The sequence below is a fragment of the Humulus lupulus genome, chromosome 5 (genome assembly GCF_963169125.1).
Source record: "Humulus lupulus chromosome 5, drHumLupu1.1, whole genome shotgun sequence".
NCBI lineage: Eukaryota > Viridiplantae > Streptophyta > Magnoliopsida > Rosales > Cannabaceae > Humulus > Humulus lupulus.
In genome coordinates this window covers 74,946,297-74,970,268 of record NC_084797.1, presented here as the reverse complement: position 1 = coordinate 74,970,268, position 23,972 = coordinate 74,946,297, and the positions used below count along the sequence as shown (strand labels likewise).

At 45.3% G+C, this 23,972-nt stretch overlaps 1 protein-coding gene across 1 annotated transcript; it reads left to right on the top strand.

Moving 5' to 3' along the window:
- Positions 1 to 2,705: 2,705 nt before the first annotated feature.
- LOC133777450 (uncharacterized) lies at positions 2,706 to 4,254 on the top strand. Its single transcript, XM_062217047.1, has one exon. The coding sequence runs from the start codon at positions 3,069 to 3,071 to the stop codon at positions 3,960 to 3,962; it is 894 nt and encodes a 297-aa protein (XP_062073031.1). The 5' UTR covers positions 2,706 to 3,068; the 3' UTR covers positions 3,963 to 4,254.
- The last annotated feature ends 19,718 nt before the right edge of the window (positions 4,255 to 23,972 follow it).

The window sequence follows — 23,972 nt, the reverse complement described above, 5'->3', positions numbered from 1 at the left end:
TTTTTAATTTTTTTTATACGGGTTTTTGAGACATTTTGTTAAATGAAAACATTTATATTTCCGCATTATCGAGTCTTGAAAATCTTGGTTGTTGCACTTTGTCACATTTATTTAATCTAAAATATTATATTATATAATAATATAATATTACATTATATTATAAATAATTTAACATAAACTACTACATTAGAGTAAGATTGGCAATGGCTGACACCGGTGAGAGCATTTTAACTACTATAGTCAATAGGAATACTTTAAAAGTGCAATTATTGATATTAGAACACTATGCATGGCAATTGGTACCATTGTTAGGTCAAACATTTCCCATAATTACCTAAGATTTCCATAAACTACTACCTTGGGGTGTGTTCAGCGTCGATCGACACCAAATTGAGCATTTTAACCACTAAATTCAACATGAACACTCTTTATAATTGTGATTGTTAATCTTAGAATACTGCAGGTAGTAATCTGACAATTGATTATGTCCATAAAAAACTGTTATGATTAGCTGAGGTTGCCATTAACTACCGAATTCGAGTGAGGTCCGCGTTAATCAACACCGATCAGAATCTTTTAACTACTAAAGTCATCAAGAGACTCTTAACATGTATAATTGTTGATCTTAGAATACCTCAGATATCTGACCGTTGATTAAGTCCAAAATACTTCATAATAAGTTAAGGTCGCCATAAACTACTACATCGGGGTGAGATTGACGCATTGTAGTCTTTTGACCTATCTAATAAAAATCTATTAAAGTAGATTAAATTAAATTGTTTATAAATGTATTCCTTGAATTGTCATAATCAAACTTAAAATCCTAAAATTAAAATATAAATAATAAATTTTTGAAAATAAATATTTCTTAATTAATTTTTTTCTAATCACATTTTCCAGCGACACAGGACCTATTGTGACACAATTGTTCGTATGTGTAAGTCAAATTTTTGTTTTTTTAATCAAAGTCTGTGTATTGTTGATTTATAATGTTTAAGATATAATTTTAATTTAGTGAAACAAAACTTATGTTTGATTAATTTAGTGATTATTATTTTTAATGCATAATATTATATATGCATATAATTTAATAAATTTTAAATTTAATTGCTAAAAAAGATAAAATTAATTGTTTATGTCTTATTGTCATTGAAAATCATATACTTTAAAGGCTTAAAAGAGTATCATTTAGAACACTTTTATCTCATTCTCTACTAAAATGTTAGTTTTCTACTTTACATCGAATTTTTATATTACATTGCTAACTTTACAAAATAGAATTATTTTATCACAATTTAATGTCAAAAAATATATTAATTATTGAGTTTTTAATTAATTTATTAAACTTGTTATACCCAGATTTCGAGCCATGGTAAATGTGACCTCAAAAGTTGGATTCGCAACAAATGGTCTCGTAAGGATTAGAGTATGCTCCAGGATGGTATATCGAGCCTGCAAAGTACGATATATGACCTCGAATATGGTGACCTCGAAACGATCGCGATCTCGAAAGGTAGCTCCGAGAACACACTCATCTTCAGGGACGACTTCGGATCAGGAGTCTCGAGCTCGATGTACGTACGATCTCGAAAGCCACGTGAACTCGGGAGATGTCATTAGCTCGGACAACGATGGGAAACCAGGGAAGCTAAAGCCTTAGAGATACGCGATAACCACCTTGAATATCTACAAGTGTTATAAATATGAGATGTAATCCTCATTTATTATTATAAATCCCCTAGAATCGTGGGATATTATTTGATCAGTTATACGTCTCCTGGTCTTCAGGAGACGTTTCCTTTTATATATGATTATAGGCATTTAAAGCCATTTATTTTATTTACACAAAAAGAGTAACTACCCAAAATATGTGGGATAGTATTCTGCATCCTTCTCTATAAATAGAGAGGCCATGCACCATTGTAATGGACCGAAATTCTGATCCTTGAGAGAAAACTCTGGAGAATTCATTCTTGAAGAATTCCTAGAGATAATCTTGAGTTTAATAACAAAGACTCGTGGACTAGACAGATTTAACTGCTGAACCACGTAAAAATCGTGTGTTTGATTTGTTTTATTGTATTTGGCCATTATCAATTATTGTTTATGTGCTCTTCTTTCACTGTTTGATGAAAAACGGCGTCAACAAAACTTTTAAGTAAATTTGAATTAATTAGCATTATATTATTTGTAAAGAATTTTGTGTGTTTTAGACATTTTGTTTAAATTTGTTGTATTTTAATTATTAGTAAATTTTGTATTTAATTTCTACTCTATTTTTATTTTTTATTTTTAAGTGTGTTTGTTTAGACAAAAATGAAGACTTAAGTGAAAAAAAACTTAGAAATTGGTTTAGAAATTATGAAACAAAATTAGAGTAACAAAAACTATTAAAAGCAAAATAGTTTGCTACTTGTTTGGGGCTAATAAAATGAATCCAATGACTCAAATGATTCAAAATTGATGAAGGACTAAATGCTTAAAATTGAAGTGAGAAATGAAAGAAATGTCCAAATATATATCTTAAAAAGTATAGATAGCATTTCATATCTTGTATTTTGATAAAGTATATGTTTGGTACCTACATTCTTATTAACAGTCATTGAGTTAATTTGAAAATTAATATAAAATAGTACCTTATTCTTGTGGGAATATACTTATATAGCAGCCTGTTATTTGGGATCAAATTTGAGTTCAAATACCAATTTATTTTTATTTTACCAAAACAGTACTAATCAAACACAAGTACAAAATAAGTAAATTCCATAAAAAAAAAAAAAAACTAAAAAATTTATTGATGTACTTGATGCTCAATCTTAATGAAAGGATCTTCGATTTTTTTTAAAAATAAAATAAAAAAATCTCAGGGGCCCCACATGAGAAGGTAAGTCACGTAAGTGGGTCCTACACGTAGAAAATCAGTCCCCAGGAACGCCAACATCATGAATTAGCCGTTACACGCCCACTCCCGAACCCGAGGCCACTCTCCCACTACTCCCCAGAGATCCCAAAACTCCATTACAAGTTACCGATTTCAACCTTTGAAGCCTGAAGCTTCGCCTGCGCAAATGGCCGATTTTTCTTTCCTCTCAGATACGGACGATTCTGCGGTGGAAGAACTCATTTCCCAAACCCGAGACCTCTGCGTTCTTGAACAGGTATCCGCCATCAACTGCTCTGGTTTTGTTGATACTCTTCTCCCCAGTGATCTCGAGTCCCGCTTCAACAGACTCAAATCCTTTCCGGCCAGAAATTCCAAGCCCAACCCCTCTTCCGCTCTGCCACATCATGGTGGTTCAGCTCGTTACATATCTGAGCTCACTTCCAAGACCGAGTCGGTTAACTCGGTTCCTGGTAAAGTAGAGTCCGACGAAGATTCTACCATTCTCTCTCCTTCCAAACAAAACCCACAAAAGATAACCCCTCCCAAGTCAAAATCACCACCTACGTATCGCTCATCTCCTATCGAGAAAATTTTGGGTTTTTTAACTTCCAAAGAATCAAAACGTGGGCCATTTTCGTTTTCTTCGAGTTCCTCTAATTCGTCTCCAGAAAAAGTCAATTTTTCGGCTTCTAAACGAGGATTGGATGAGAAGAATCGTCTTCGTTGGAGATTGCGTAGTGGGTTATTTTCGTCTCCGTTGTGCTCCTCAAATTCGACGAGGAAGGATTCTCCGTCTCCGCCGAAGAGAGCAGGTTGCTTATGGTGTTCTCCGAAAAAGGAGCCTCGTAGGAGGAGTAAAGAAAATTGGTCGATAAGCAGTGATGATTGGAGCAAGAACGATGAGCTATTGTCAGATTTGGGCTCTTTCTCGTTTAAAGAGCAACGGAAGATACTAAAAATGGCAATGAAAGAACAACAGAAGATTAGCCGAGAGGCACAGAAAATTGTCAAGATGGCTAGACAAGCATCTGCAAGGATGAACGTTTCTGGCATCGATGATGAGCTAAGTGATAATTAAGAGTACGGAGATAGTATATTTTTTTACCTTTTTTTTTTTTAAAAAAAATGTCTGCTTTCAATTGTATTTACTCGTGAGATGATAGATAGTATAGGTTGTCCGTGGTATTATACTTATCGAATTTTATGGTTTAATGTTTTTTCCTTCGTCTTTTAACCTGTTACATAGAAAAAGCGTGCTGTAGAGGTTGATCTCTGCGTTCTTTTAACCTGTTACATAGAAAAAGCGTGCTGTACAGGTTGATCTCTGTGTTCATTTGGTAATTCTGGTCATACCAAATCTTTTTTTTCCATACCACCTTTTTAACTTGGAAGCATGAAATAGTGTAGCCAAATTTTCATTAAAACATAGGACATTACTCAGAAATTGCAGAGTAAACCTCTTAATAATATAATTGCTTGCGTGTAGTCATGAGAATACTCTGCCAAAAAAGAAGCGAGTCTAGTGAAGAACAGATTCTAATTGAATTAATATCCAAACTATTAAGAAAGTCATATAATACCACAACTTTTATGTTTTTAACATCACTTTGAAGCTTTACACCACCAGTATAAGATGTTAAACATGGCTCACATTTAAACCATCAAATGGAGATTATGCAACTTAATCTATTGACTTGCTTTAAATACATATAATTAGACATACATATAACATATACAACGCTGAGCGTATGGGCTCTAACAAAGCAATAAATATCAGACCTATTATATATGAATTGGAGTCCTATTGACCATTGTAAGTATTTGCATAGAAAACACTTCAGCATTTGTTAAAAGTGCCCAGATCAATTCAATGTAAAAGAAGCAATTCTTACAAGCTTTTAAACATAAGAATTTCCTCGTAAATTCATCTTTAGAGCAACCTTGTATGAGGAGCTAACATCGTAAATTCTATGGAACTCAAAATTGTCCACTACTAAAGGTATAAAAATGATCAAATCAATGCAGCTAACACATTCCAATAACCTACGTTGAATTAAATATAGTAGAATTCTCAAAATAAAAAAAGGGCGATGAAGTTAATTATTGGATACTAGTTTACTGATAAAAGATAAATAAATAAAACATGCTGACATTCCAATATCCAACGCTTTTGAAACTATCAATTTCTCAAGAATTTGACCATGAAATCTATATTGCTAGTATAATACATATGGGTTTTCAAATAAAGTACATACCCAGGAATGAGAGGAACTAAGGACATTCCCCATTCGTTATTGATCATGTGCTCGCCGGAATGATATATTCCACAGTGAGTTGGGTCATTCTCAACACCTTCCTAGCAGTAAGATAAAAGCCAATTATTATACATACATACATATATATATATGTATGTATATAGGTGTGTGTGTGAATATATTAAAATAAAACATTGACAATCATTTACTTTCTTTTCTTTCAATAATAGTCCCCAAATAAATTATTTAGTCCAAAAGACCAATAATAATAACCGTATTAAAGAATCTGACATAGCAAAATCAAATAGCCAACACATAAAAATGCTTAGAAAATAACATAAGAGCACAAATATAACATTGGCAAGAAAAAAAAATACCCATAACGTTTTTCTTAGAATAAATAAAAAAGATCTTGGCAAAAATAATTAAAAGCCAAAATGTCAACAATGAGAAGAAAATACCATGCAATATATATATATATTATTGTGTCATTCTTAGAGGCATTTTCACAAATGCTTTACCTACATTAGAAATGGAAAGTAAGCAAATTACATAATCGAGCTTCAGTTCAAACTTTAGATAATATAGCTCATACAATGCAAAATCAAAGCAATCCATTAAGCACAATATGCAATGCTTGACTAGCATGTACCAGTTGACTGCTGTTAACGTGGTTCTTCGCCAACAGGTAATTAAGAAGAGAAGAGAAATGGATTAGTGCTTAGATTGAACCGAAACAGATATATGATCTTAGAAATGAAGAGGTGACTCAAGACACATTTTTTAAGTGGTTCAAAGGTTAAAATCATTCTACTCCACTAGTCAGTATTATTGCTATATACTGGGTATTTGATTACAGGGTATTTCTTACAAGAGAGAATCCAACCCCTATTAACTCCCAAGGTCTCCATATTTATAGGAGAATGCACCTGGGAGTTGGTAAGAAGGTCATCCCGTGACCTTCTTACCTATCGTATCAACTCTGTGACATTCATGATTAATTCCTAAACCTGACACATAAGTGTGGTCAAATCAATAGGTAAGGAGATAATGGGCCGCATAGCCCAACCCAGTCGTGGGTGCCTGAATACGCACGTTCCTGCTGTGTGTCCGAGAAGTCAGGGGTATATCAGACACGTGATGTCTGATATATGCACGTTTACCTTGCGTGGTTGACTTTATAAAGGGTCATAGCCTCCAACTCAAGCTCGCATCACGAGCTGGATGCTTCACACGACCTACGACCTTCTGAGTCTGGGCTTAGTCCTTAGGTAATCTTGGCGGACCCTTAGGTTTCCTCGAGCTAAGGAGGTAGGACCTTATGGCGGCAGCTCCGGTCATGGGGATGTCCACGTGGTAATTATGATTAGGCCGTATCTCAGCTCGCTAATCAGCCCGTGGGAAAATCAGGGCGTACATCTGCCCCCCAAACCCCTGCTCATGGTACATGACGTCGTATAAGGCCGCAGTAGGGTCTTTTAGGCTTCCCCACGAACTCTTCATATTCCACATTTTACGCGGGTGCCTAATACGTGGAACATCGCGGTTGGTGACGGTACGTCTTCTGAGAACCGCATTTAATGGCCTAGCCTATGCCCAGCCGTCGTTGCGTATTTTGAGTGGAGGGCCTTGGATCCCACATCAGGGCCATCCAACGGCCCTCTTTACGTGACCCTTCACGTATATAAAAAGGGTGGCCACCCTACGCCTGGGCCACCCTTTCATTTGAAATTTCTTAGAAATTTTCTCTTCTTCTTGCTCTTAAAAATCCCCCCTTTTCCTCTTCCCGGTTACCACCTTCGGCGTTCCAGAAACTCAGGTGCAAGGACTCCCTCGAAGCTTTGGAAACGAATACTCCGACAAAGCTCCCACCTAGGCGACGCCTTCATCCACTTCCCAGCCAAACACTCTGTAAGTCTCCTGACTGTGCATGTTTTGAAAATATTTTTCACTGTAGCTTAGGTAAATATTTACTGCAGCCGCATGCAAGGGTTTACTGGTTTTTGTGGATATGAAGGGTGAAAGCCTTTTAGGTTATGGTATTTTTGCAGTAGGAAATCATTTAGGAGTAAGGTTTACAGGATGCCTTTTCTGGGGACAATTTCTGGGCAGGATTTTTGATATATTTTGGGTGCAAAGCCGGGTAGCTTAGGGGACACGCTTCACAGGCGGTTTTTCCTATCTTGCCTATTGGAACTTTCCCTCCAAGGAAAAATTTTAACCTGAACCTCCTGACACACGAATTCCGAGTAATCGGGGATCTGTTGGGAGCACAGGCGCATGTTCATTGAACCGCGTGGTCTCACTCTCCACGGGCTGGGCTTATCTCAGCTCGTGCAAAGAACACTCCTTTTGACTCTTCCATATGCTTAGGTCGCCTTTTCTGAAATATTTTCTTTTGTTCGCTAGGTGACCAGATGGCACCGAAGAGGAACGCTCCAAAGAAGACCGTCGGCAGCTCGGCCTCGCAGCAAGACAAAGGAAAAGCGGTGATGCTAGAATCCCCGATCCCCAACTTTGGGTCGGCAGTGGAACAGGAGCTCGAGGTGGCTCCTGACGCGTTCTTTGAGGCGGAGAGGATCGTCTCAAAGATTACCGACCAGACGAAGATCAACAAACTGTTCCTCTCCCACAACATCGAGCTGGGGAGAGCATCAGTGATTGCCCGACCTCCCGCGGAAGGCGAGCGGAGCTGCGCGCCGCTCGACGAGGAATTCGCGGCCTGGAGCGGCGAGCATTTCAAGGCGGGGGCCTTCCTCCCATTGGATCAGTATTTTGCTGACTTCCTCAATTACGTGAGGTTGGCCCCATTTCAGCTCCCCCCCAACTCTTATCGGTTGTTGGCGGGGTTAAGATATTTATTCTTGAAACAGGAGTGGGAGGTCCCCACTCCTGTGGATATCCTGTACTTTTTCTGCCTCAAGGCCATCCCAGAGCAGCGGGGGCGAGGCGACGGGTTTTATTACTTAACTCGATTCCCCAACACGGTTGCAGTCATCGAGCTGCCCAGCCACCCCAACGACTTTAAAGATCAATTCTTTATGTCGACGGGGTTCAGAAACTGCGAGCTCCACTACTTCAATCGTCCTCATAAGTGCTTTTAAACCTTAACTCGTAAGTTAAGTATCATACAACTCCTCCTTTATCCCTTTCTGATTTAGATTAATCCTGCAGCTATCCTCGCGAGGACAGAGAAATCTGTGACCCTCGGGGCCCAATACGAGACACTGGCGGGCTTGCCCCCCAGTGAAAAGGATTATCGCGTGCTCGTAACAGACGAGAAGATGGTGGCCTGCAAGCTGATTTTCCCCAATCAGACTTTGAACCTAAGGAGGCCCCGGGGGCTTCCCCCAGCCCGCGACACCAGACCCACCATCGTAGAGGAGGTCAAGGGAAATGAAGATGAGGAGGACGAGGAGGGCGAGGTTCCCCTCATGAGGAACAAGAAGCGGGCGTTGGAGGTCGTCCGAACAGCGGGCGAGGAGCGGATCCGGTCCGGAGCAGCCGCGGGTCCTTCTGGCCAAGGTAACCCTTACATGTTTAGGAATTTAGATAGGGCCATTGCCGACCCCCGGCTAGCTAGGTTCAATCCTAGACAGCTCGTCCATCGTCACCGAAGTGATCCGGACCTGGACACAACCCTGCTTCATTGTGTCGACCGGCTCGTGCTGGACTACCAGGATAGCCGACCTAGGGGTACCGTAGTAGTAGATAACACCTTAGCCTTTAGGTCGATCCTATTCGAGGAGTATGGGACCAACCTTCGGTCATGGCCATCGCTCCGGAGGGGTGTCGTAGCTCCGGGGCTTAGGCAATATGTAGAAGAATCTAGCCCTGAATCAGCCTCGGACTCAGAACTTGCGCTAGCTCGGGAAGTAATTGACTTAGATTCTTCTTCTAGCTCGGGGGGTAGGATCCTTTTTAGCATACACATACTTGAATTTCTCTCTTTCCCCCTTGTTTTTGTTTTTGCATGACTGCCAATTTTTGTACTAACCATATTTTTGTTTTGACAGAAGAGATGTCTCAGCCCGAAGAGAGTCTGTGAGGTGCGTTCGCTGTGGGGAACCCCTCAGCTGGGGCCCCCGGGCCAAGAATGAAGAGGCTCCAGACGTCTAAGCACGCCGCCGGGACCCCCGCCAAATCTCCTGCTAAGGAGAAAGAGCAAGCCCCAGCCGCCCAGGTCGTGGGAACGGTTCCTCCTGCTGCAGGGGGAAGCAACATGCCCCCACCTCCTCCGCGAGCTCCGGCCCCCGTCCAGGACGCAGGGGCCGAGCCCGGGACTTCGGCTATTGTACCCTCCGAGGTACACATCCCAGTTAATCCCCAGGACCTGGAGAAGATTCCAGAGGCCTTCCGGGGAACGGTGTATGAGTCGGCGAACTACGCCGTCAGCCACATATACAAGTTCAACGAGAAGGAGCTCAGGGCCATCGAGACAATGAGCCCGGTGGGTGTGATGGAGTCTTCATTGGGCATGACCCTAACGGTAAGCTGACTTTACCCTTTTATGGCTTTTTGTTATCATGCTTTTCCCTGTGTTTCTTTTCTCCCTTTTCTTTTTTTCTAAGGCAATTGTCCCTCATCTGTCGCAGGGCGCAGTTGCCCTTCACCGGAGCATAGCCAGGGCTACGGTTCAGCTCGAGGAGATGAAGAGCGAGTACCAGACTTCTATGCAAGCGGCTAGGATGCCTTGGCGGCCTCGCAGGTCGAGTTGGAAAAGACCCGCCCAAAGATTCAAGAGCTCGAGACCGCCCTCGGCACCGCGCGGACAGACCTAGACGCTGCGAAGGCGGAGGCCAAGGACGAGCTGGCGACTGGGCGGGCAACTTCGGAGGCCGCCATGGAAGACATGTTCTACCACTGCTGGGCCTATAACTAGGACGCCGACTTCTCCTTCCTGGCAGTGAACATCTAGGAGCGCTTGCTGGTGAAGTTCCAAGCTCGCCTCAATAAAGAAGCGCACTCCGAGGCCGGGGAAGGCTCCGGCGCAGCTGAGCAAGGCGAGACGGCGACCTCCAAGGGGCCACTTGGCGGAGCTTAGGGCCTTCCTCTCTCATGCCCTTTCCTTCAATATTTTTAATTTTTTTTGTGTAACCTTTGCATGAGGTGCTTCCACCTCGAGACAATTTAACTCAATTTTATTTTTAATTGATTTATTGCACCTTGCCTCTACGCATTTTAGTTACAATCTTAAAAAATTTAGTTCGCATTAATCTTTATCTATATCTCGAGCTCTTTAGGAAGAACAACGATCAATAGATTTAAATTAACTTCTAAGTTTTATGACCTGGTTACATCCAGGAACTTAATTTGAAAACTTAGTTCGTGTTAACTTTTATCCATATCTCGAGCTCTTTAGGAAGAACAACAATCAATAGATTTAAATCAACTTCTAAGTTTTATGACCTGGTTATATCCAGGAACTTAATTTGAAAACTTAGTTCGTGTCAATTTTTATCAATATCTCGAGCTTTTTAAGAAGAACAACGATCAATAGATTTAAATTAACTTCTAAGTTTTATGACCTGGTTATATCTAGGAACTTAATTTGAAAACTTAGTTCGTGTTAACTTTTATCCATATCTCGAGCTCTTTAAGAAGAACAACGATCAATAGATTTAAATCAACTTCTAAGTTTTATGACCTGGTTATATCCAGGAACTTAATTTGAAAACTTAGTTCGTGTTAACTTTTATCCATATCTTGAGCTCTTGAGGAAGAACAACGATCAATAGATTTAAATCAACTTCTAAGTTTTATGACCTGGTTATATCCAGGGACTTAATTTGAAAACTTAGTTCGTGTCAACTTTTATCAATATCTCGAGCTCTTTAGGAAGAACAACGATCAATCGGTATGAATCAACCTCTAAGTTTTATGACCTGGTTAAATCCAGGATAGGACTTAGTTCGCGTTAATCCTTACCAATATCTCGCGTTTTTTTAAGAAAAAAAACGATCAATCGATATGAATCAACTTCTAAGTCATTAAGGTGACCTGGTTATATCCAGGTACCATATGCCCCCTAAGTAACTAGGAAAGGGTCTTTCGTGGTTACTTTAGATTACACTTGAAAACATGTACAAATATAAACAAAAGGATGATTCTCATTGCTTAATACATAAAAAATGACCTTCCAGGCCTTGCAAGTGAATCATTGATAATATTTCTTTAAATGGATGGCGTTCCAAGTCCGCGAGACTGCCCTCTGTAATGCCCCGGATTCCCTAATGTGGTTTAACGGCTGGATTTGTAGGCTGGGAGGGCCATAATTGTTTAATTTTTCCATTTAACGTGTTTATGTATGTTTATGAGAATTATATTATAATATAATGTTAATTGTATGCATGTCGGTGATATATGTTGAGACCACATTATGATGTGGGTTTGTTCGAGCTGTTCGACATGAGACGATCGTAGATTATTGATTAGCGGTTTAGTCAAACAGGTTTAAGTGTCGGGACTTGGGTTGAGTCTCGGGGTGATTTTGATGATTAGAGCGTTACCGAGAGATAAAGGGTAACGGGATGTGAATTATTGGTGTTTATGATTTTTGAGAATAGCGGGAATTGGAGAGCGTTAATTATGATTAACGAGTTAGGAGGAAAGTACCAAAAATGCCCTTGGGAGTCTTTAGAAACCATTAATTGACCTAGGGGTAAAATGGTCATTTCACCCCTAGGATAGATATAACCTTATTTAGCTGAAAGAGGTGATGGAAAAAAAAAGTATCTTTGAGAGTTCTCCCGTACCTCCTTTTTCTCTCTGTTCTTTGTGGTTTCTGAATCAATTTTGAGGATTCAAGCTTAGGAAGCAAGCCTTGGGAGTTTGGGAGTGTGTTCCACTATTGAAGAGCTTCATAAGTCGAGCTTTGGGTAAGTTTCTAACCATAGTTTCTCTGGTTTGCTCTGTTTTAGTTTTGTTTTGCAGCTGAAATGTTTAAGGTGAATTCATGGGTTTTGTTGGGAGTTTTGGCTAGGGTTCCCATGCTTGTGATGTTTGGGGTGTGTTGGGATGGTTTTTGGGTTCATTTGGCATCAAGAATAGGCTTTGGAAGCTTGGAGATCGAGTTAGAAACGAAGGAGATGAAGAAGGTCGGTTCAGGGAAGTTTTGGGCTGGAGGTAGCGCTACAGCGCCCACCCTAGGGCGCTATAGCGCTCCGCAGGAGGGTTTCTGGCACTTGGGCGGTTCTGAGTTTAGCGCTGTAGCGCTAGGGGTTGAGCGCTGTAGCGCTACCCTGTTCCTTGCAAACCCCGTTTTGAGTGTTTTTAAGGGTTTTTGACTTGGGGTTTCAATCCTTAAGGCCCGGGATCGATTCTACTCACCGTGTGGGCATGTTTCGAGGTCCCGAGGATGGTGCTTAGGTTAAGACCTTATTATTGTGAATTATCATTAATGGAGGTTATAATTGGTTGTGAATAGGTAACCGCTAGGGAACTAAAAGACCGATCGTTCTCAGGGGTCGTCTTTATTGTACTTCTCGCTCGAACTTGAGGTAAGAAAATAGTGTATGGATACAGTTGCACCCTGTACAGGTATATGACATGCATGGTTTGATATTGAAGCATGTTGGTTGATATATGTAAACGTGGATTGCATACTAAATGCTAATGAATACTGATTACCTGTTCAAGACACTGACTAGTCAGGGACCGACTCTAAAGTCGATGATCACGCATTGAATGGCTCTATGGCATTAATGCGGGACCGACCCTAAGGTCGAAGAACTTATAAGCGCTTGCCTGGTCTACGACCAGATGACTATAGCCAAGGTATATGACCCCGGTGACCGTTTGTCACGTGGCTAAGGGACGTTGTCCATAGTTTCGACTTTAGAGTCGTGAGGAAGGTTATGTCGGTGACCAATCACCATGCACCTGTCCTGAACAAACTTATGAATGAAACACTTATCGATTAGGCCCTGGTGACCCTATCGTCACATGGCTAAAGGGAGCAATGCTCATTATTGTGACTTTTGGTTATTGTCACCTATTTGTTGGACTGATAGTCCTGAATGGTTATTATGATCGTTGTTGATATTATATCATGTTCTGTTATGTTTTCTTGCTGGGCCTTGGCTCATGGGTGCTATGTGGTGCAGGTAAAGGAAAGGAAAAGCTTGGCCAGCCTTGAGAGGAGAGCTTGGGCGATGTGATGTACATACAGGGCCGCTTGACCGCCACGGTCAAGGAGTTCTCAGAGGAACTAGGGGTTTACCCTATTTTTGCCGCTTAGGCCGGCGGAGTTTGTAAATTTGGAACTGTAGCGACTCTTTTGTATTACGAACTACTTGTAAACATTTTAAAAGGCTCATGAGCAGTTTATTTACTTAATGAAATGTACCCCTTTCCTTTTTACTGGTTTTCTATCTTAACTTGATAATAACACTTAGATCACGTTTTTAACCAAAGGACTCGGGTAGCGGGTCAAATTTCCGGTTCACCGTTCTCCGTAACTGTTCTGGGGTAGCCAGGGCGTTACACCCTCCATCAAGCCGAGCTAACTTATAAGTTCCCTCCTTAATGACCTCGATGACTTGATATGGTCCTTCCCAGTTCGGTCCCAAGACTCCATCTTTGGGGTCCTTACCGGCTAAGAAGACTCTCCTTAGGACCAGGTCGCCAACGCTAAAGGCGCGCTTTTTGACTTTGGAGTTGAAATAGCGAGTGATCTTTTGCTGATAATGGGCGAGCTGGAGTTGTGAATCTTCTCGCCTTTCATCAACTAGGTCAAGGGAATTGCACAGTAGCTGGTGGTTGCGATCCTGGTCATAAGACTGGACCCTATGCAAAAGCACCTTAACTTCCACATGGAGGACCGCCTCATTCCTAAAGGTCAAGGAAAAAGGTGTATGACCTGTAGGAGTCCGATGCGATGTCTGGTATGCCCAGAGAACCTGGGGGAGCTATTCCGGCCAGATCCCCTTCGCTTCATCCAGTCTCTTCTTGAGGCTCGCCTTGAGAGTCTTGTTGACAGCCTCGACCTGGCCGTTCGCCTGAGGATAGGCCACAGAGGAGAAACTTTTCACAATTCCATACCTTTCGCAAAATTCGGTAAACAGGTCGCTGTCGAACTGAGTCCCATTGTCGGAGACAATCTTCTTGGGCAGCCCAAATCAGCAGATAACGTTCTTAACCACGAATTCAAGGACTTTTTTGGAAGTTATCGTTGCCAAAGGTTCTGCTTCAGCCCACTTCGTAAAGTAGTCGATGGCCACCACGGCGTAACGGACCCTGCCCTTTCCAGTAGGGAGGGTGCCAACCAAGTCGATCCCCCAAATTGCAAACGGCCACGGGGAAGAGATCATCCTCAGCTCGACTGGGGGAGCTCGGGCAACTGTGGCGAACCGCTGGCACTTGTCGCACTTCTTCACGTAGGAGATCGAGTCTTTGGACATAGTTGGCCAGTAATAACCTTGCCTCAAGACCTTTAAGGCCAAGCTTTGCCCCCCAGTGTGATCTCCGCAAAAACCCTCATGCACCTCGTGCAGGATGGCCTGAGCTTCGCCTGGAAGAACACATCGTAGGAGAGGTAGGGAGTGCCCACATCGGTATAACACCCCGTCTACTATCGTATACCTGGGAGCTTGATACAGAACTCACCGTGCATCATTACGCCCTTCAGGTAGCTTTCCTTCGACGAGATACTCAAGGATGGGAGTCATCCAGGTCGGCCTGGCATCGATCATCTCGACCTCTGCCCTGGCTTCCTCTATACTTGGTTTCTCCAAGAATTCTACTGGCACTAACCTCAGGGTTTCCGTCTCCCCAGAGGTGGCGAGCTTGGCGAGAGCGTCTGCGTTAGCATTCTGCTCCCGAGGTATCTGCTCGATCGAGCCTCGCCCAAACGCGGACAGCTCAACCTTCACTTTTGCTAGATAGGCAGCCATCTTGGGCCCTCGTGCTTGATACTCGCCTAGAATCTGGTTTACCACGAGCTGGGAGTCACTGAAGCACTAGACGGAGCTCGCCTTCAACTCCTGGGCTATCCTCAGCCCGGCCAGCAATGCTTCGTATTCGGCCTCGTTGTTGGAGGCCTTGAATCCGAATCTCAGTGCCTAGTGGAATCTATGTTCCTCGGGGGATATCAAAATGATTCCAGCTCCGGAGCCGTTCTCGTTGGATGAACCATCCACAAAGATCCTCCATGACGCCTGGGGCGAGGTGACTTGGGGTGAGTCTTCTGCGGGATCCTCCCGGAATCCTATGCACTCAGCTACAAAATCGGCCAGGGCCTGACTCTTTATAGCAGTTCGCGGAATGTACAGAATCTTGAACTGGCTGAGTTCGATTGCCCACTTTAACAAGCGTCCCGATGCTTAAGGTTTTTGCAGAACCTGCCTTAAAGGCTGATCGGTCATGACGTCTATTGAGTGGGACTGGAAGTACGGCCTGAGCTTTCGCGAGGCCGTGATAAGGCAGAATGCCAATTTCTCCATCAACGGGTACCGGGATTCAGCTCCGAGAAGTCTCTTGCTGATGTAATAGACTGGCTTCTGAATCCGGTCTTCTTCCCGGACCAACACGGCACTGGCTGCATCCTCCGTGATAGCCAGGTAGAGAAAAAGAGGCTCTCCTGCTTTTGGTTTGGATAGCACGGGTGGCTCGGCCAGATGTGCCTTCAGGTCGAGGAAAGCGCTTTCGCACTCTTCTGTCCACTCGAACTTCTTATTTCCTCAGAGCAGGTTGTAGAATGGCAAACACTTATCGGTGGACTTGGAGATAAACCGATTGAGGGCTGCCACTCTCCCTGTCAGGCCTTGGACGTCCTTGCGCGACCTGGGCGAGGGAAGCTCGAGCAATGATCTGATCTTGTCGGGGTTTGCCTCGATTCCTCGGGTATTGACTATGAACCCCAGGAACTTCCCTGATGCAACTCCAAAAGTGCACTTCTGTGGATTAAGCCTCATGCCATACTCCCGTAGTATCTTAAAACATTCTTCCAGGTCGAAAACATGGTCATCGGCAGTCTTTGACTTGACTAGCATGTCATCAACGTACACTTCCATGTTTTTTCCAATCTGGTTTGTGAACATTCTGTTTACTAACCTTTGGTAGGTAGCCCCGGCGTTCTTCAGCCCTAACGGCATGACCTTGTAACAATAAACGTTAGTCGGGGTCATGAAGCTGGTGTGTTCCTGGTCGGCCGGATTCATGGCGATCTGATTGTAGCCTGAGTATGCATCCATAAAGGACATGAGTTCGTGCCCCGCCGTGGCATCCACCAACTAGTCAATCCTTGGCAATGGAAAACAATCCTTGGGGCAGGCTTTATTCAGATCAGAGAAGTCGATGCAGGTTTGCCATTTCCCGTTGGGCTTTGGGACTAGCACGGGGTTGGCGACCCAGATCAGAAACTTGGCTTCATGGATAAAGCCGCATTTCTTGAGCCAGGCTACTTCTTCTTCTAGGGCTTCAGCCCGGGTTGTTCCTAAACGTCTTTGTTTCTGGGACTTTGCCGGAACGCTTTTATCCAGATGAAGCGTGTGCATAATGACACTCGGGCTAATTCCCACCATATCCTCGTGTGACCATGCAAATACGTCCAGGTTATCCTGCAGGAACCTAGTCAGCTCTGCCTTCCTCTTGCTACAGAGTTTTTTCCCGAGCTTGACCTTCCATGAAGGGTTCTGCGGATCGATGTTCACTTCCTCAAGCTCCTCAATAGCCTGGAGCTCGGACCTGTCTTCGCCTATTCGGGGGTCAATATCCTCACTTAAGACGATATTTTCCCCTTCGGCACTTTGAGGTTTTTACATCTCAGGATCAGCTAAGGGTTCCTTAGATTCCTCTTCACCGCCTTGGATGGCCATTGCCAGCTGCCCGGGTTTAGATTTTCCCTTCATGGAAATGTTGTAGCATTCCCTGGCAGTGAGCTGATCGCCATGGACAATGCATATTCCCGTGGAAGTAGGGAATTTCATCGCTAGGTGACGAATGGAAGTGACGGCGTCAAAAGCTATGAGCGTAGGTCATCCCAAAATTGTGTTGTATGCGGCGGAGCAGTCAATGACCACGAACTCGAGGAGTTTGGAGACTGTCCGAGACCCTTCTCCTAGGGTGATCACCAGCTCGATCATCCCTAATACTGTTGATCCTTCTCCCGAAAAACCGTACAGCATCATGGAGGTCGCCTTTAACTCGGCAATGGTCAAACCCATCTTCTCCAATGTGGACCAGAATAGGAGGTTCACAGAGCTCCCATTGTCGATCAGCACCCTCCTGACTCTCCGGTTGGCGAGCTGAACTTCCACGACCAAAGGGTCATTGTGAGGGAACTGGACATGGCCCGCATATTCCTCTGTAAAAATGATCGATTGCCTCTCCAATCGCTGCTGCTTTGGCTGACGCTGCTCCGGGATGAACTCCATTCCGTTATGCGCCTTTAGTTCGTTCACGTACCTCTTCTGGGCGCCCCTGCTCGTGCCAGCCATATGCAGACCTCCAGAGATGGTGGATATCTCTCCCCATATGACGAGAGGAGGGACATCCTGATATACCTGAGACCCGGGTTGACTGGCCGGGACCTCTGGAGCAGGTCGACTTGCTGGAACCCTGTTCCGCGCGTATTGAGCCAAGGGGCCAGCTCAGATAAGAGTCTCGATCTCATCTTTTAAATGCCTACAATCGTCGGTATTGTGGCCAACATCGTTATGAAAACGACAAAACTTGGAGGTGTCTCTTTTCCCCTTTTGGTGCTTCAATGGCTCCGGCCTTTTCCAGGGGACTCGAGTAGAGTTAGCCAGGAATATATTCTCCCTAGACTGGGTGAGCTCTGTATAAGTTGCAAAGACGGGCTTGAATTTGTCTACGGACTTATTCTTCTTTTGGCCGTGCTGGCTGTTTTCGCCATTTCCCTTTCTTTTGCCTCCACCGAGCTGGTTGTTCTGTGTGACATTTTGGGTCGCTGCCACGACCTCCGTCCCCACTCACGCGGGCTGATCAGGGACCTGGTTGGTTCCTGCGGTTGAGGCTTTAGCTTCCTCCAAGTTGATCCATTCTTGGGCCCTGTTAAGGAATTCGTTAACCGAGCTGACTCCCTTTCTTTGTATGTCTTTCCAGAGATCTCCTTCGACGAGGATTCCAGTTCTCATGGCCATGAGCTTGGAGCTATCATCTGCATCTCTGGCCCTAGCAGCGACATTCGCAAATCTACACAGGTAGGCCTTCAGAGTTTCGCCGGGCTGCTGCCTCACGTTAGCCAGAGTGTCGGCCTGAACGCAGGCAGCCTGGGAGGCTCGGAATGCCCTTTTGAAATCTGCCGAGAAAGTCTTCCAGGAGCTGATCGATTGCCTTTTACCTTGCTTGAACCACTGCCTGGCAGGTCCAGTTAGTGTGGAAGGGAAGATTAAACATCGCAGCTCGGGGCCAATATTGTGGGCCATCATCAGGGTGTTAAACATCCCCAGATGATCCGAAGGATCTCTGTCTCCATTAAACTTGGACAGGTGCGGCATACGGAAACCAGGTGGGTACGCCGTTGCTGCTATGCTGGGGGCGAAGAGCTCCATCTCGTCCCCTGAATCATATTCATCTTTTTCTTTTTCTGACAGGAGCTTCCTCATCAGCTCCTCCATCTGGGCCAGACGCTCGAGGGTTTGGTCCTGATGTCCTTGGTTATTCCGGGGCTGTTTAACAGCTCCGGGTGCATTGTACATATTTGGTGGGTTACTGCCCCTCCTATCTTGAGATAGGTTATTTGGGGCATTCCCACCGTTACGTAATTCGGACAAGTCCCCCCCCCCCCCCGAGCGAGCATGGCTATCTCCTCCTGCTGGCTCCCCTCTATGAGAGTTAAGGCGATCTCGCAGATCGCCTCCCCGAGTGGGTTGTGGGCTTTGTGCCGAACTTAGGCGCTGACGCAGGTCCCCGCCAGAAAGGTCGCTCCAACGACTGCCGGTCCAGTAGCTCCTGCTAGAGAGGCTCAGAGCTCGCCTTTGGTGTTGAGGATCTGGGCTTTCCCTTGGCGCCCTGCTACGTCGGGAAGGTCCGGCTAATGGCGGGTTTCTCCTGCTACTCCCATAGGCTGGGATATCTTGGACGGGCCGAGGAGGAGATGGATATCTGATTGGAGACGGAGGATGCCTGACTGGAGAGGCGATCCTAGTTCCATTGGGACGGATCAAGTTCGATGGGGGCCTTTCGGCCCTGCCAACCTGCTGGTCCCGCGCCTGGCGATCTGGACGAGGCGTAGGATGGTTGTTGGGGACGGGCTGATGCTGCGAACCCTCCCCGGATCTCCTTCAGGAATTTCCTCGAGCTACCCTGGGCGCGCTTGAGGATGGTTGGGAGCTAGGAGTCGAAGTTCTGACCGAACGGCTGTACTGCTGTTGTCCGGCTCTAGGTACTTCTTCAAAGTTTGCCTCTCGATGGTGTGATGAAGGAGTGGAGTTGACTGTTGGAAGTCTGTCCGAACGGTTATGCCTGGACCAGTTACCCCGGCGAGACTTAGGAGCCTCACCTTGCCTCTCTCCGACGTTAGCGTCGGTTGTGAGAGGGGGTAGTCGGGCCAGCACATCCTTGATCTGTTGGCTAGCTATTGCTAGCTGGCTCCTCAGCTGAGCATTCTCCATCTCCACCGCAGTGTAATAACACGGGTTTGGATTAGGTGGCCGGGACGCCGAACATCCGGTGTCATCTTGGCCCGCCGGCTATTTTCCTGGCCGGTGCTGGACTTCAGGAATTTGTTCACCAGGGATGGCAGTATGATGGGCCTCCTGCCCATCATGCTGTTCTGTCTCGTTACCGTGCCTGGATCGAGTAGTCACCATAGTTGGATGTTTGCGACAGCACTAATCGAACTTGCTCTCAATAAAAGCACCAAACTGTTGACGCGGTTCTTCGCCAACAGGTAATTAAGAAGAGAAGAGAAAGGGATTAGTGCTTAGATTGAACCGAAACAGATATATGATCTTAGAAATGAAGAGGTGACTCAAGACATGTTTTTTAAGTGGTTCAAAGGTTAAAATCCTTCTACTCCACTAGTCAATATTATTGCTATATATTGGGTATTTGATTACAGGGTATTTCTTACAAGAGAATCCAACCCCTATTAACTCCCAAGGTCTCCATATTTATAGGAGAAGGCACCTGGGAGTTGGTAAGAAGGTCATCCCGTGACCTTCTTACCTATCGTATCAACTCTGTGACATTCATGATTAATTCCTAAACCTGACACATAAGTGTGGTCAAATCAATAGGTAAGGAGATAATGGGCCGCACGGCCCAACCCAGTCGTGGGTGCCTGAATACGCACGTTCCTGCTGCGTGTCCGAGAAGTCAGGGGTATATCAGACACGTGATGTCTGATATATGCATGTTTACCTTGCGTGGTTGACTTTATAAAGGGTCATAGCCTCCAACTCAAGCTCGCATCACGAGCTGGATGCTTCACACGACCTGCGACCTTCTGAGTCTGGGCTCAGTCCTTAGGTAATCTTGGCGGACCCTTAGGTTTCCTCAAGCTAAGGAGGTAGGATGGCGGCAGCTCCGGTCTTGGGGATGTCCATGTGGTAATTATGATTAGGCTGTATCTCAGCTCGCTAATCAGCCCGTGGGAAAATCAGGGCGTACAACTGCCTTTTTTGTTATCAACCTAATCTAAGGACTTGACAGAAAATAACACAGAGATTTTACGTGGTTCAGGCTATAAAAGAGCTCTAGTTCACGAGTCTTTGGTATTAGTGAGTTTGAAGCTTGTCTGAGCAAACTTCAACAGAGTCTTAGGCAATGTATATATTGCTCTAAGTTTACAATTCTTAACTAGCCAGAGTTCTGAATCCTTTACAAGGAGATATCTCAGCCCTATTTATAGGGGTTTGGGTAATTAATGTCCTTAATGAACAATTAATACAACATTCCTCATTATTTGAGGGAAAAAATGTTAATTAATCACATCGGGATGCCCTAATAAAGACCATGGGCCCAGGCAGATTGCACGGGGCCCATTTGTAGAAAGCTACCAACCAATTTTTTGGGGAACATGTATCTGATAGTGTCAAGAGATAGCTGCACTTTCGCCCATATAAGGCGGTATTATGGGAAATGTCGATTGTCAAGTGTACGACTCAACAACACTACTCGAGGCTCACCAAAAGTTGTCAGACGATCTTCTGGTGGGCCACAGCTGTAGTGATTGACACCTGGGTGCTACTTCAGGTCCGAGGACAAGAATCCTTGACTCGGGGATTGGTGAATGAAGAAAGCAAGAGGACTACCTGAATGTTCCTCGGGGCGTGGCCTTACATGGAGACATCCGTGCCTCGAGGACAGACCTCGGGGAATGGCCTCACTTGAGGACATCCATGTCTGGCTAGATCATAATACTAGGGGTATTCTACAATCTGAAGAGCTCTACGCGAGCTATATGAAACCTCACTAGCGCTCGAGGAGTATAATTACTTATTTGATGACAACCACGTGTCTTCTTGTGAAAACATGGACAACATTTGCCCCCCAAGTCTTCGCTTGTCTTTGGACAGTGGAAACTTAAACTGAGAGGAGAAATTCGAAAGGTCTTCGGGGGGACGCGCTTGGGCTCTTCATGACGTCACACTCTTTAAAAGGTAATGCCACGTGTCAACTCCCTATTGCTGGGCTCAGCAATCTGTGCCATTAATGAGGAGTCCACTCCACGACCCAAAACGTCTAATCCGTAACCTAGGTGTCCTTTCGCCCCATACCCGAGGCGTCATTTTCCCATGCTGTTATCCCCATTTCCTACCTTGTGCCCGGAACCGCGATCCAGGCCCACTAGACGGGCAATTGAGGTTGGGCCCAGCCCAGGCCCGTTTGGCAGGAAGTATGATTGACTTCGACAGCCCAAGTGTGGGCCCAGGCCCGGAAGGTGTCCGGGAAGAATGATCCGGGACCTTCATTCCGGAGAGGTACAACTATTTGGGGTTACAGTCGGGATGTATGCAAACGGTCCCGAAGCCTGGTAAGTACGGTAAATGAAGAGGGACAGAGTTAAACGAACCCGGGTCGAGCCCTCAGGGTTGGCAGGATAAAGCATCCGTGACCCTGACTCCGCCCCATGAAGCGTGGGAGTTGTCCCCACGTTTCACCTATGGAAAAGGCCACCTCGAGATTGTACGCCACTAGTTCATACCTGTGCCGCCAATACTCTGATTGATCTTGTCCCCTGAATCTGCCTCGTAACTCAAAATGCCCAGACCAAAAGCCAAAAAATTTCGGGTGATAGCTAGGCTTTGGGATGCCCCAATGGGCTCTGGTTAATTTTTGTCTTTTATGTTTTTACCCTTTGTATTGGGCTTCCGATAGAGAAGCCAGTAATATTTATACCTTTATTGGGCCCGGGTCTGCCCGGCCCAAACCCAGTGCTCCTATGAACCTATAAATACATGTGACAGAGCACTGGGGAAGGGATCTCTTTTTGGCGTGTATACAGTTACTCTGCTAAAACGAAGAGAAAACCCCATTGTTATAGATTTTCTAAGCTCTAATACAACAGTCTCATGGACTAAGGCTCATTGACGCCCCAACCACATAAAAATCTTGTTTACATCTTCTAAACCCCTTATCATTAATCTCCCTTAACTTTTATTAATATAGTTTCCGAAAATCTCGGTAAACATTTTGGTGATTTCATTGAGAGCCTGAGAAAGCTAGTGTTGACATCAAACCTCTACAACAATGGTGAATACAAGACACACCACTTTTGACCCTACTAACCCAGAACAGGGCACTGGAGAGCCGCTGCCCTCCCAACCTCTTCCTCAAAGTCCACCTGAGGACGCTCCTCATCAGACGTCCCACTCTGACGAGTCATAAGACTATGAAGGTGGAATAGAGTACGAGGAGGACTATTACGAAGTAGAGGAGGGGAATGAGGGGGAATACCACGACGCAGCTACGGATCCCGAGATCCCAGGAGTGGACCCCAACTGGAGGATCTGGAGGTGACTAGACTGAGGCAGCAAGTCCTGGACCTGGAAGCTAGGATTGCTGAGCAGGCAGAGGCATCTCGGTGGATGCAAGAGTCCCTCCAAGCCCAGCAGGCATTCATAGCCGCGCAAGGTCCCGCGACCAATCTCCCAGCTGGCCCACCTCCAGGAGCGCAACAGCCCGCTCCGCAGGCCAGAACCAGAGCCCCCGAAGATGTGAGGCCGACCCCTCCCCCGGAGCAATTTTCTGAGCCTGGCCCTGGAAACCCTAACCGGGAGAAAAAGAAGGCCAGGGGAAAGACCCTAGAGAAAAATACCCCCGTCCCAAAAGCCGAGACCCATCCCCGACCGCTCCCTAGGAAAGAGAAGGTGCGCCCCGTCCCAAAACAAGGCCACCCGACCAATCCACAAGGGACGCGACCGCGGGATGCAAGGCCCCGGCATGCCTCAGGGCAAGCCGGATGGGAAAGGTCTTTGCACCCCAGTGCTTCGGTGAAAAAAAATCGCCGGGAAAGCCCGGATAGCGGGGAGCATCACGCCCTTAGCTCCGGGGATGACACGTCCTGGGTAGACCTGCACGATGGGCTGAACGCTCGAAAAGAGCGGGCCTATAAGGAAAAGATCCTCCCTCGAGGTGGCGACCTTAGGAACGACATCAATGACAAGAAGAACTAGAGAATCCCCCTGGAGGATGGCATGCCCAGGCAGCTCATGGAGCAACTGGCCGCTTTGAAAAAGGTCACGGACCGCTTGGTCCGCAACCAGGAAGGAGCGGATACCGACTCCGATAAAGAGGACAAAGAGCCATGTGCGAGGCACATCCTGGACGCTGTGCTACCCAAGGGGTTCAAGATGCCAAGCCTCACTGCCTATACCAAGAACACCGACCCCAGGGATCATTGTCCTTGTACAACCGACTTATGA

Excerpts from the sequence above, each read along its gene's own strand:
- LOC133777450 (XM_062217047.1), top strand. The coding sequence starts at position 3,069 with ATGGCCGATTTTTCTTTCCTCTCAGATACGGACGATTCTGCGGTGGAA.